Source organism: Ruditapes philippinarum, unplaced genomic scaffold (assembly GCF_026571515.1).
Source record: "Ruditapes philippinarum isolate M1 unplaced genomic scaffold, ASM2657151v2 ctg8827_1_1_1_1, whole genome shotgun sequence".
Lineage (NCBI taxonomy): Eukaryota > Metazoa > Mollusca > Bivalvia > Venerida > Veneridae > Ruditapes > Ruditapes philippinarum.
This window is the reverse complement of record NW_026862524.1, coordinates 56,725-70,663: the sequence shown is the minus strand read 5'-3', so window position 1 is coordinate 70,663 and position 13,939 is coordinate 56,725. Positions and strand designations below refer to the sequence as shown.

The window sequence follows — 13,939 nt, the reverse complement described above, 5'->3', positions numbered from 1 at the left end:
TAGATATAATGACATTTAATTATATCTTTGGAGTAATAAGGATTCTCACTGTTAAGCCATGTATAGATAAATAGTACATTTGTTAAATAAAATCATAACTATCTTTATGTTATCACTATAAACAAAGTTATCTGTATGTGTTGTAGGTTGTAGGACAGCCTATCTAATCAAATATAATTATCGCATGTGTGAAAACCTTGATAATACACTGTTTATATGACATAAATAACAAGAACGATAAGCGAAAAAAAAACTTGTATTCTTATATTAATGTGCATCACTATAACAAGAATTTGCCAATGTAAAAAAGGGTAAAGAATTGCAAATAGTTCCTACGCATGTAGATTTTGACTAATAACTTTTGAAGCAGTTTGTTTATAAGGTAAAAAGTAAATAGACTAATCCTGATATATCTTTGCTAATGTACATTGGTCTTTGAATATCTAACAATCTAAATATGAATAAGGATTTCAAACGCTTGCTCCATAAAAAAGTGCCAAGTAGAAAATAATAAATAAGTGTGTAAATTACCAGTTTATACGTCGTGTATATTGTTAAAATTTAAGCATGACACTTGGCCCAACACATTTGGACATAGTATAAAAATGGCAAGTGCTGACTCGAAAGTAAGAGTTTGTATGAATTTATTTATTTATTTATTTATTTTTGATGAAAATATTTGCAAGTAGAGAATATTATGTTTAACTATTGATAAAACATTATAGATATAGTTTTTATTTTGAAACACTATGGATGTCCTTAATATTAGAATTTAAATAAAGTTGTCTTGATGTAAGTCTTATGCTTAAATAAAAGTGAAAAAATACTAATATTTTGGATATTTGTGATATAGCATAAAATTTTCATAAGATATACTCAATTACATTGTTTCAGTTGTTTTATCAGAACTATTTAACGTATATCCTGCGTATACCAAAATGAAAAAATACATAATTCACTTTTTATGATTGACAGATATTTGAAACCGAAAAGAAGAAATTGATGGTAGCAGCAATAGATTTCGGAACAACCTTTTCCGGATGGGCATATTCCTTTGATTTTAATCCGTCAAAAATATCCTGCAAGCAGTGGTAGGCCGCATCAAAGCTTTGTAACAGTCTTCCTTATTAATGTTTAGCTGACCTGAGGACAATGTCCTCAACGTGAGCCTTTGTGATGGCCCATTGTCCGTTGTACATCGTGTGTGCGTCAACAATTTCTCTCCTAAACCCCTTGGCCAAATTTGTTGAAACTGTGCAGGGATTGTTCTTGCATGAAGCTCTACCAAAGTTGTTCAAAGAAATAAATTTCATAAAGACCTCTGTTTGCCATTACAACCAAAAGATTCTTTTAACAATTCTTGTTTTCAAATTGTACTTCTGTGGTGTAAAGGGGTTCCACTTTGACCTTTTGACCTATTTTTCAGGTGAGCGATCCAGGGCCATGTAGGCCCTCTTGTTACGTGTTTTGGTCTACAATAGGCACATTTCCCATAAGTATTTCAAATGTTGATAACAAGCATAAAAATTTTCGTTTGTATGTTCTTATAAAATATTTCTTAAAAGTAAAATGTTAACAGAGTTAGTTCTAAGTGATTTATTATGAGCATTTATCTGACGCAGAACAAAATTTTATCCTAGAACAATGTTTTATCTGCTACATAAAGATATGTAATATTAAATCATATATCTAATACTAATCAACATCATCTGTACATAAATCTTCCGTGGTTTGATATCAAATATGATACCCTTTGCTATAACAATATTAATAATTCATGATATTACAAACCTTCTATTATGGAAAAATTCATTTTAAATGTGTTTCTGGCATTTTCTTAATAAAGAAATGTGCAATACTTAATAACAACCTTCCAAAATTCTTTACACCCAATGTGTATTTTCATCATGATAGGTGCAGTGGAAACAGTATTTCTATGAAAGCACCAACAACAGTTTTAATCCAAGCTGATGGAAACACATTGGAAGCGTTTGGTTACGAAGCTGAGGAAAGGTACGCGGAGTTAGCAGACGAAGAGAAACATAGACCATACTTTTACTTTCAACGCTTCAAGATGATGCTGTTTGACAACAAGGTGAATAATAAAGTGTTTTGAATAATCCATTTGTCTATGAAATACAAATTGTGACATTGTTTTATGCATCAACGACATGGTTCTCATAGCAACGCAACACGACAAGATCAAAAGGTTTTTCTTCAAAATTAACTGTGTACCCTTTATATTAATCAAATCGTGCATAGGACATTTTTAAATAGTGCTTAGACAGAAGAATGTGTCTGATGCACATTTATTCAAACAGTTTTTAATCCAACCTTTTAAAATGAATATGCAGAATAATACTATTTCATGGATCTTTTATTTTATACATGTTTGAAATCAATTGTAGCACCTGACAAGAAATGGGGATTTAGCAGATGACAGTGGAAAACGTTTACCTGCAAAACGTGTATTTACTATGGTAATTAAGTATCTTAAAGACGATTTAATGGAAGACTCGAGAAAACGACTTACTGGCATCGTAAAAGAGGAAGAAATACAGTGGGTGTTGACTGTGCCTGCAATATGGACCCCGCCAGCTAAACAGTTTATGAGAGAATGTGCTGTAGAAGTAAATCATTTTAGACAGATTCTTAAACGAGTATTTAATACCAGTATTTTGAAACAAAAATTATCCATTCATATTTCTTTCTCTTGGATAAGATGTTTTAATAGAACTGGCAATTTTCATTTAAATTAACTTTTCTGTTTTTATTGGAATGAAAATATTGGTTTGCATCAAGAGTGGTAATTTATTTACAAGCTTACATGAAACAATTGCAAATAATATTTATTTTCCATATGCAAACACTGGTCATTTTTCTAGTTGTTCAAAGTAATGTGAAACTTTGGTAATACATATATTTCAGGCAGGTATACGGTCACAAAATCTGTTGATAGCTTTAGAACCAGAGGCAGCATCTCTGTATTGTAAATACCGCATGATAGAGAAACAAGATAAAGAGAATCGCCGAGAGTCTGAAGTTGTTTTTTCCTTTAAACCTGGGGAAAAATATATGGTTGTCGACGCCGGAGGTATGTTTTGTCCGAGCTTTTTTATATTAAATAAACAACAATTGTGCTCAGACTTCTACATTTGACGAAGTTTAAGTGTATTTATTTGTTTCCTTTAACCTGGACACACATATATATTTGTTTTGCATGGACATTTAGTAAACGTTTCAGTCATTGAAACAATCATTGCAGGTGTAGCTTTAATTTTTTTCTGTAAATCAATTCAAGCAAACAATACTCCTACACAAGCAATAAATGTTAGGTAACAAGATATTTTTGTGATATATTTCTTTACATACTCATGTCTTATTACGCAACACAATTCAAAGAGATATATCTACTTTAATTGAAGGAGGAACTGTCGATATAATCGTCCATGAAGTATGTATCGATGGAACTTTAAAGGAAATATATAAAGCTAATGGTGGAAACTGGGGTGGTACAAAGGTTGATAAGGCTTTTCAAGATTTTATTACCGGGATTTTTGGAAAAGATGTCATGAAGAGATTCCAAGATGAACACAAAGGCGATTTTCTCGACCTTCAAAGAGAGTTTGAACTGAAAAAAAGGTTTATCAAGCCGGATCTTGAATCAAAGATTAAATTTAAGATTCCTGTATCGCTGTTTGATATTTACAAGAATATGAACCAGGAAAGTATTATGAAAAACATCGAAAACGATGAAAAACTAAGTGGAAAGCTAACCTTTCTGACCGATAAAGCTTTGTTCGATTGTAGTTTGTTTAAAAATCTTTTCACCACCACAAATAATAGTATCATTCAACATTTAAAATGTATTCTGGAAGTGGAACTAACAGCAAATACGAACGCGATTTTAATGGTCGGCGGTTTTTCAGAGTCTCCAATGTTGTTTGAAGCAGTAAGGTCTTCATTTAAGGATCGGAATATTATTCTTCCTGAAGATGCTGGACTTTCAGTTCTGAGGGGGGCAGTTATCTTTGGACACCATAGAAAAGATATTAGAGACAGAATAAGTCAGTACACATATGGATTTAAAATGTATAGTACTTACAATTCAATAATACATCCAATGGATAGAGAGATAATAACAATTTCAAATGGTCAAAAACTAGTGCTAGGTTGTTTTGCAAAGTTGATTGAGGTAGGCGAAATTCTATCAGCTGACAAAATTTCGAGAAATAAAGATGTTAAACCTCGTAATGACGAAACACAATTTACCCTCAGATTATATGCATCAAAACGGTTAAACCCTATATTTGTTGATGAACCTGACTGTTTTAAAATAGAAGAAATAAATATTGATTCTGGAAAGAAAATTGGAAAGATTGAGCGGGTAGTGATGGTACAGATTATGTGTTGTGGCACAGAGTTCGAAGTCCAGGCAATTCATAAAGACACGGGTAAACAGACAAAATCAACTTTTACTTTCCTTGATTAAAATTAACGTCTGCACAATTATTGCTGCACTTTTTATGTAAGTGTATATGATTGGAAACAAAATATTAAGAATAAGTGAAAATGTTCAATAAGATGTGACCTATATGACATTGTTTAATTGAAAATTTATGATACTTTACTTACCTTAATTAGGCAAATGTGTGGGCTAGATTTAAATGCATGTACCATCACACAAACGTTTTGTGCACGCAAGATCGTAAAATCCATATTAAGTTCATTGATACGATGAATGGCATACTTGCATAAACTGCATGTATAGACATCAATGTAATTTATTTTAAAACTACAAATTAAGACTAAATTTGATTGATTTTAAAATTACTCTTTAAAAATCTGGAAACAAAGTGATCCCTCGGAAGCATTAATCACAACAAAATTACATGAACATTGCAGACTCGGTTTGATTAAGTTTGTACATGGGGGGTAATGAATAAGTGCAACATCCCTCACGCCCCCTAGCACCGGCTTGACCGGTACTCAATTCTCAACACAATGATCCCGACTAAATTTTAGGACTAAATTTTTTATCAATGTAACAAAAAATAGTATCATCGAAAGGAAATTTGATTGAAAACATCGATTTTACATGCACCAGATTACTAAATTATTTTATAAAAATCACTGTAGATTTTTGCCTCATAAAATGGCACATTCGCTCCATCCCAACATTACAGAAAAATTGTACTTCATTTTTATACAATTTCAATAAACCAGAACATCTCTTACGTTGCCTAGCACCGGTTTAAGCAATATTTAACCGTCAGGTATTCAATAAACTCCTAAAGGATCAGAAAAAAAACCTATAATATAAAGTATCATTAAGTCATTTGTCTCTTCTTCTGTATTGTTCTTTTTTAAACTTTTTTGTCATGAAAAAGAAACAGGTGTCATTGCTACCATTCATAAATAATACTCAACGTATTTTGTGACAGCCAAATGAGCTTTATAATTATAGATTGTACGCTTATGACTTTAAAATAAAAAGATGTTCTTGCTTGTATGTTTATTTCAATGTGCAACAAGGTTTCTATTCTCCGTTACTTTGGTGATGGTAAAATAAACTTACAACTACAATTTTTTTTTCTCAAATAAAGCAATATATTACACACATAGAACTTAAAAGTTACAAACAAGTGCCGTGTACGAGCAATCTGATTAAAATCAGCTCCAAATACCGCCGAAAGACATTTTGCAGAAGATAGAAATGGAATCAGAGCGCAGCAGATAGTGACTTTTGTATCAGCATCATTAGGATATGATATGCTAAAACCGTTGCGAACGTTTTGCAGCAAACATGAATATCGAAAGTAGTAAATTTCATAACGAAATGTGCACGAATCTTCAGAGTAGTTTTCTATATTAATTCATACAGTTATATAAAGAAATTGAAATGAATAAAACAAATGAAAAAAAAAACTCCGTCTCTTACGGAGAAATCAGAAACGTACTATACTGTTTCATTTCATGAAATAAGAGCAACGTTAGATGAACAGGGAATTGCTTCTAGAAAAGGTTCAGTATATACACCTCCTACGCCCTTTGGTACTGGAGATATATAAATATACGAGATATTACAGCAATACGGTTACCGGTGATCATTTCTTCTCAGAAAGTAAATCCCCCAAACGTGCTGCTGTTTCGTCACATCGAAAGACATTTTGCAGAAGATAGAAATAGAATCAAAGCGCAGCAGATAGTGACCTTTGAATCAGCATCATTAGCCTTTTTATTGAGATATCGACTGTTAAAGGGAGGAAATCGCCATTTACGTTAGGTTCTGAATGACCGTGGTCAACGGGAGATAAGCCAATATGTTTTCACTTTCTTTCTAACTTGTTATTCTTGTGTGAATGTATAAAACTTGGGGAACACTTTATTCCAAAATTTCAACGCTGATTCTTTTGGTGATTTGTCCGAGATATACTTCCTTACGTATTCATTATGCTATATATATTATGTTATCAGTGAATAAAAATGTCTAATTTTATAGTATCGATTATGACAAGTTATGCGGATGAATTATATGTATGATGATGATGATGATGATTGATGATGATGATGATGATTATGATGATGATGATGATAATCAATTTACACAACTAATAATAAATTATCTCTGTCCAGGTATAAAAGGTATAATAATAAAACAGATAAAAAGCACATATGCTTCTAGTTCAAAGGTACAAAATAATTGCTTTCGCGAATTCATTTGACAAAATTTTGTCGTCTGCACCTGTTTTTTTTTTTTTTTTTGTTTGTTTGTTTTTTTTTTTTTTGTTTTTTTTTTAAATATAGTGTTCAGACATATGAATTTTGGCTTGCCAAAATGTACTTGTTCCTATTACAAATGTAACGGAAATTAAGATGTGCACATTTTCGAAATGTACGGCTGCAACTGGTTGTGAAACAACAGTCACAGCGACGGCAATAATTCACCGATTATTATATGCCATGTCTTGTTAGAAAGCTAATACCCATGCGTTAAGAATATTTGCGATTTCTTACAATCGAGCTAAAATGACTGTCACAAAGTGTATCTTATAAATGATCGCGTTTTCGTGTGTATTTCAACGTAAATTTAGATGCGAACATTTTTGCAAGGAACGGATGATAATGGTTGTGAAACAATGATCACTGTGGCACAAATGCTTCGCCAAAAATTATATGTTGTGTCTTGTATAACAGCTTAGATCTTCTGCTAAGAGAATGACTACAATAATTCATTGCAATCGGGCACAAATCATTGTCACAAGAAGTGAGCTATTTCGTGTGTTTTATAAGTCTGAGTAGAACATCTAATTAGGCAAAAACTGCCAATAATAGCCATATGAGCCGTGTCATGACAAAACCAACGTAATGCATTTGCGACCAGCATGGATCCAGACCAGCCTGCACGGTCTGGATCCATGCTGGTCGCAAACGCATTATGTTGGTTTTGTCATGGCACGGCTCAAATATGAAATATGGTATTGAAATGTAAGTCCAGTGCGATCACTAACAAAATAAGTTAATCGTAAGTGTGCTGCTAAATGCACACGTCCCGTTGTTAGAGACGTTGTCCGGAAGGGAATTTTGAGCTCTGCGCTGCTGACATGCGATGGCAAAGTTATGCACGAATGATCTCTTACTTCAATAATAGGTCGAGTTCTAAGCATTTTCGGTAGAAAATATGTGATTTACTTTGATATTGCATACAAACCAACTTGCAAATCAAACGAGAATGTAAGAGCATATGGCATGCCAACACCGTTGCGAACGTTTTGAAGCAAACATGAATATCGAAAGTAGTAAATTTCATAACGAAATGTGCACGAATCTTCAGAGTAGTTTTCTATATTAATTCATACAGTTATATAAAGAAATTGAAATGAATAAAAAAAATGAAAAAAAAACTCCGTCTCTTACGGAGAAATCAGAAACGTACTATACTGTTTCATTTCATGAAATAAGAGCCCCGTTAGATGAACAGGGAATTGCTTCTAGAAAAGGTTCAGTATATACACCTCCTACGCCCTTTGGTACTGGAGATATATAAATATACGAGATATTACAGCAATACGGTTACCGGTGATCATTTCTTCTCAGAAAGTAAATCCCCCAAACGTGCTGCTGTTTCGTCACATCGAAAGACATTTTGCAGAAGATAGAAATAGAATCAAAGCGCAGCAGATAGTGACTTTTGTATCAGCATCATTAGCCTTTTTATTGAGATATCGACTGTTAAAGGGAGGAAATCGCCATTTACGTTAGGTTCTGAATGACCGTGGTCAACGGGAGATAAGCCAATATGTTTTCACTTTCTTTCTAACTTGTTATTCTTGTGTGAATGTATAAAACTTGGGGAACACTTTATTCCAAAATTTCAACGCTGATTCTTTTGGTGATTTGTCCGAGATATACTTCCTTACGTATTCATTATGCTATATATATTATGTTATCAGTGAATAAAAATGTCTAATTTTATAGTATCGATTATGACAAGTTATGCGGATGAATTATATGTATGATGATGATGATGATGATGATGATTGATGATGATGATGATGATTATGATGATGATGATAATCAATTTACACAACTAATAATAAATTATCTCTGTCCAGGTATAAAAGGTATGATAATAAAACAGATAAAAAGCACATATGCTTCTAGTTCAAAGGTACAAAATAATTGCTTTCGCGAATTCATATGACAAAATTTTGTCGTCTGCACCTGTTTTTTTTTTTTTTTTTTTTGTTTTTTTTTTTTGAAATATAGTCAGACATATGAATTTTGGCTTGCCAAAATGTACTTGTTCCTATTACTTCGACAACTGCATTTTCTGCACAAATGTAACGGAAATTAAGATGTGCACATTTTCGAAATGTACGGCTGCAACTGGTTGTGAAACAACAGTCACAGCGACGGCAATAATTCACCGATTATTATATGCCATGTCTTGTTAGAAAGCTAATACCCATGCGTTAAGAATATTTGCGATTTCTTACAATCGAGCTAAAATGACTGTCACAAAGTGTATCTTATAAATGATCGCGTTTTCGTGTGTATTTCAACGTAAATTTAGATGCGAACATTTTTGCAAGGAACGGATGATAATGGTTGTGAAACAATGATCACTGTGGCACAAATGCTTCGCCAAAAATTATATGTTGTGTCTTGTATAACAGCTTAGATCTTCTGCTAAGAGAATGACTACAATAATTCATTGCAATCGGGCACAAATCATTGTCACAAGAAGTGAGCTATTTCGTGTGTTTTATAAGTCTGAGTAGAACATCTAATTAGGCAAAAACTGCCAATAATAGCCATATGAGCCGTGTCATGACAAAACCAACGTAATGCACTTGCGACCAGCATGGATCCAGACCAGCCTGCACGGTCTGGATCCATGCTGGTCGCAAACGCATTATGTTGGTTTTGTCATGGCACGGCTCAAATATGAAATATGGTATTGAAATGTAAGTCCAGTGCGATCACTAACAAAATAAGTTAATCGTAAGTGTGCTGCTAAATGCACACGTCCCGTTGTTAGAGACGTTGTCCGGAAGGGAATTTTGAGCTCTGCGCTGCTGACATGCGATGGCAAAGTTATGCACGAATGATCTCTTACTTCAATAATAGGTCGAGTTCTAAGCATTTTCGGTAGAAAATATGTGATTTACTTTGATATTGCATACAAACCAACTTGCAAATCAAACGAGAATGTAAGAGCATATGGCATGCCAAACCGTTGCGAACGTTTTGAAGCAAACATGAATATCGAAAGTAGTAAATTTCATAACGAAATGTGCACGAATCTTCAGAGTAGTTTTCTATATTAATTCATACAGTTATATAAAGAAATTGAAATGAATAAAAAAAATGAAAAAAAAAACTCCGTCTCTTACGGAGAAATCAGAAACGTACTATACTGTTTCATTTCATGAAATAAGAGCCCCGTTAGATGAACAGGGAATTGCTTCTAGAAAAGGTTCAGTATATACACCTCCTACGCCCTTTGGTACTGGAGATATATAAATATACGAGATATTACAGCAATACGGTTACCGGTGATCATTTCTTCTCAGAAAGTAAATCCCCCAAACGTGCTGCTGTTTCGTCACATCGAAAGACATTTTGCAGAAGATAGAAATAGAATCAAAGCGCAGCAGATAGTGACTTTCGTATCAGCATCATTAGCCATTTTATTGAGATATCGACTGTTAAAAGGAGGATATCGCCATTTAAGTTAGGTTCTGAATGACCGTGGTCAACGGGAGATAAGCCAATATGTTTTCACTTTCTTTCTAACTTGTTATTCTTGTGTGAATGTATAAAACTTGGGGAACACTTTATTCCAAAATTTCAACGCTGATTCTTTTGGTGATTTGTCCGAGATATACTTCCTTACGTATTCATTATGCTATATATATTATGTTATCAGTGAATAAAAATGTCTAATTTTATAGTATCGATTATGACAAGTTATACGGATGAATTATATGTATGATGATGATGATGATGATGATGATTGATGATGATGATGATGATTATGATGATGATGATGATAATCAATTTACACAACTAATAATAAATTATCTCTGTCCAGTATAAAAGGTATGATAATAAAACAGATAAAAAGCACATATGCTTCTAGTTCAAAGGTACAAAATAATTGCTTTCGCGAATTCATATGACAAAATTTTGTCGTCTGCACTGTTTTTTGTTTTTTTTTTTTTTTTTTTTTTTTTTTTTTTTTTTTTTTTTTTTTTTTTTTTGAAATATAGTCAGACATATGAATTTTGGCTTGCCAAAATGTACTTGTTCCTATTACTTCGACAACTGCATTTTCTGCACAAATGTAACGGAAATTAAGATGTGCACATTTTCGAAATGTACGGCTGCAACTGGTTGTGAAACAACAGTCACAGCGACGGCAATAATTCACCGATTATTATATGCCATGTCTTGTTAGAAAGCTAATACCCATGCGTTAAGAATATTTGCGATTTCTTACAATCGAGCTAAAATGACTGTCACAAGTATATCTTATAAATGATCGCGTTTTCGTGTGTATTTCAACGTAAATTTAGATGCGAACATTTTTGCAAGGAACGGATGATAATGGTTGTGAAACAATGATCACTGTGGCACAAATGCTTCGCCAAAAATTATATGTTGTGTCTTGTATAACAGCTTAGATCTTCTGCTTAGAGAATGACTACAATAATTCATTGCAATCGGGCACAAATCATTGTCACAAGAAGTGAGCTATTTCGTGTGTTTTATAAGTCTGAGTAGAACATCTAATTAGGCAAAAACTGCCAATAATAGCCATATGAGCCGTGTCATGACAAACCAACGTAATGCATTTGCGACCAGCATGGATCCAGACCAGCCTGCACGGTCTGGATCCATGCTGGTCGCAAACGCATTATGTTGGTTTTGTCATGGCACGGCTCAAATATGAAATATGGTATTGAAAATGTAAGTCCAGTGCGATCACTAACAAAATAAGTTAATCGTAAGTGTGCTGCTAAATGCACACGTCCCGTTGTTAGAGACGTTGTCCGGAAGGGAATTTTGAGCTCTGCGCTGCTGACATGCGATGGCAAAGTTATGCACGAATGATCTCTTACTTCAATAATAGGTCGAGTTCTAAGCATTTTCGGTAGAAAATATGTGATTTACTTTGATATTGCATACAAACCAACTTGCAAATCAAACGAGAATGTAAGAGCATATGGCATGCCAAACACCGTTGCGAACGTTTTGAAGCAAACATGAATATCGAAAGTAGTAAATTTCATAACGAAATGTGCACGAATCTTCAGAGTAGTTTTCTATATTAATTCATACAGTTATATAAAGAAATTGAAATGAATAAAAAAAAATGAAAAAAAAACTCCGTCTCTTACGGAGAAATCAGAAACGTACTATACTGTTTCATTTCATGAAATAAGAGCCCCGTTAGATGAACAGGGAATTGCTTCTAGAAAAGGTTCAGTATATACACCTCCTACGCCCTTTGGTACTGGAGATATATAAATATACGAGATATTACAGCAATACGGTTACCGGTGATCATTTCTTCTCAGAAAGTAAATCCCCCAAACGTGCTGCTGTTTCGTCACATCGAAAGACATTTTGCAGAAGATAGAAATAGAATCAAAGGCAGCAGATAGTGACTTTCGTATCAGCATCATTAGCCTTTTTATTGAGATATCGACTGTTAAAGGGAGGAAATCGCCATTTACGTTAGGTTCTGAATGACCGTGGTCAACGGGAGATAAGCCAATATGTTTTCACTTTCTTTCTAACTTGTTATTCTTGTGTGAATGTATAAAACTTGGGGAACACTTTATTCCAAAATTTCAACGCTGATTCTTTTGGTGATTTGTCCGAGATATACTTCCTTACGTATTCATTATGCTATATATATTATGTTATCAGTGAATAAAAATGTCTAATTTTATAGTATCGATTATGACAAGTTATGCGGATGAATTATATGTATGATGATGATGATGATGATGATGATGATGATGATGATGATGATGATGATTATGATGATGATGATAATCAATTTACACAACTAATAATAAATTATCTCTGTCCAGGTATAAAAGGTATGATAATAAACAGATAAAAAAGCACATATGCTTCTAGTTCAAAGGTACAAAATAATTGCTTTCGCGAATTCATATGACAAAAATTTTGTCGTCTGCACCTGTTTTGTTTTTGTTTTTTTTTTGTTCTTTTTTGTTTTTGTTTTTTTAAATATAGTCAGACATATGAATTTTGGCTTGCCAAAATGTACTTGTTCCTATTACTTCGACAACTGCATTTTCTGCACAAATGTAACGGAAATTAAGATGTGCACATTTTCGAAATGTACGGCTGCAACTGGTTGTGAAACAACAGTCACAGCGACGGCAATAATTTCACCGATTATTATATGCCATGTCTTGTTAGAAAGCTAATACCCATGCGTTAAGAATATTTGCGATTTCTTACAATCGAGCTAAAATGACTGTCACAAAGTGTATCTTATAAATGATCGCGTTTTCGTGTGTATTTCAACGTAAATTTAGATGCGAACATTTTTGCAAGGAACGGATGATAATGGTTGTGAAACAATGATCACTGTGGCACAAATGCTTCGCCAAAAATTATATGTTGTGTCTTGTATAACAGCTTAGATCTTCTGCTAAGAGAATGACTACAATAATTCATTGCAATCGGGCACAAATCATTGTCACAAGAAGTGAGCTATTTCGTGTGTTTTATAAGTCTGAGTAGAACATCTAATTAGGCAAAAACTGCCAATAATAGCCATATGAGCCGTGTCATGACAAAACCAACGTAATGCATTTGCGACCAGCATGGATCCAGACCAGCCTGCACGGTCTGGATCCATGCTGGTCGCAAACGCATTATGTTGGTTTTGTCATGGCACGGCTCAAATATGAAATATGGTATTGAAATGTAAGTCCAGTGCGATCACTAACAAAATAAGTTAATCGTAAGTGTGCTGCTAAATGCACACGTCCCGTTGTTAGAGACGTTGTCCGGAAGGGAATTTTTGAGCTCTGCGCTGCTGACATGCGATGGCAAAGTTATGCACGAATGATCTCTTACTTCAATAATAGGTCGAGTTCTAAGCATTTTCGGTAGAAAATATGTGATTTACTTTGATATTGCATACAAACCAACTTGCAAATCAAACGAGAATGTAAGAGCATTATGGCATGCCAAACCGTTGCGAACGTTTTGAAGCAAACATGAATATCGAAAGTAGTAAATTTCATAACGAAATGTGCACGAATGTTCAGAGTAGTTTTCTATATTAATTCATACAGTTATATAAAGAAATTGAAATGAATAAAAAAAAAATGAAAAAAAAAACTCCGTCTCTTACGGAGAAATCAGAAACGTACTATACTGT

At 33.5% G+C, this 13,939-nt stretch overlaps 1 protein-coding gene across 1 annotated transcript; it reads left to right on the top strand.

Moving 5' to 3' along the window:
- The first annotated feature begins 981 nt into the window (after positions 1-981).
- On the top strand, positions 982-5,906 carry LOC132719362 (heat shock 70 kDa protein 12A-like). Its single transcript, XM_060703123.1, has 5 exons — positions 982-1,091; positions 1,915-2,095; positions 2,409-2,630; positions 2,929-3,094; positions 3,426-5,906. The coding sequence occupies exons 1-5, from the start codon at positions 1,003-1,005 to the stop codon at positions 4,490-4,492; spliced, it is 1,725 nt and encodes a 574-aa protein (XP_060559106.1). The 5' UTR covers positions 982-1,002; the 3' UTR covers positions 4,493-5,906.
- Positions 5,907-13,939: the final 8,033 nt, after the last annotated feature.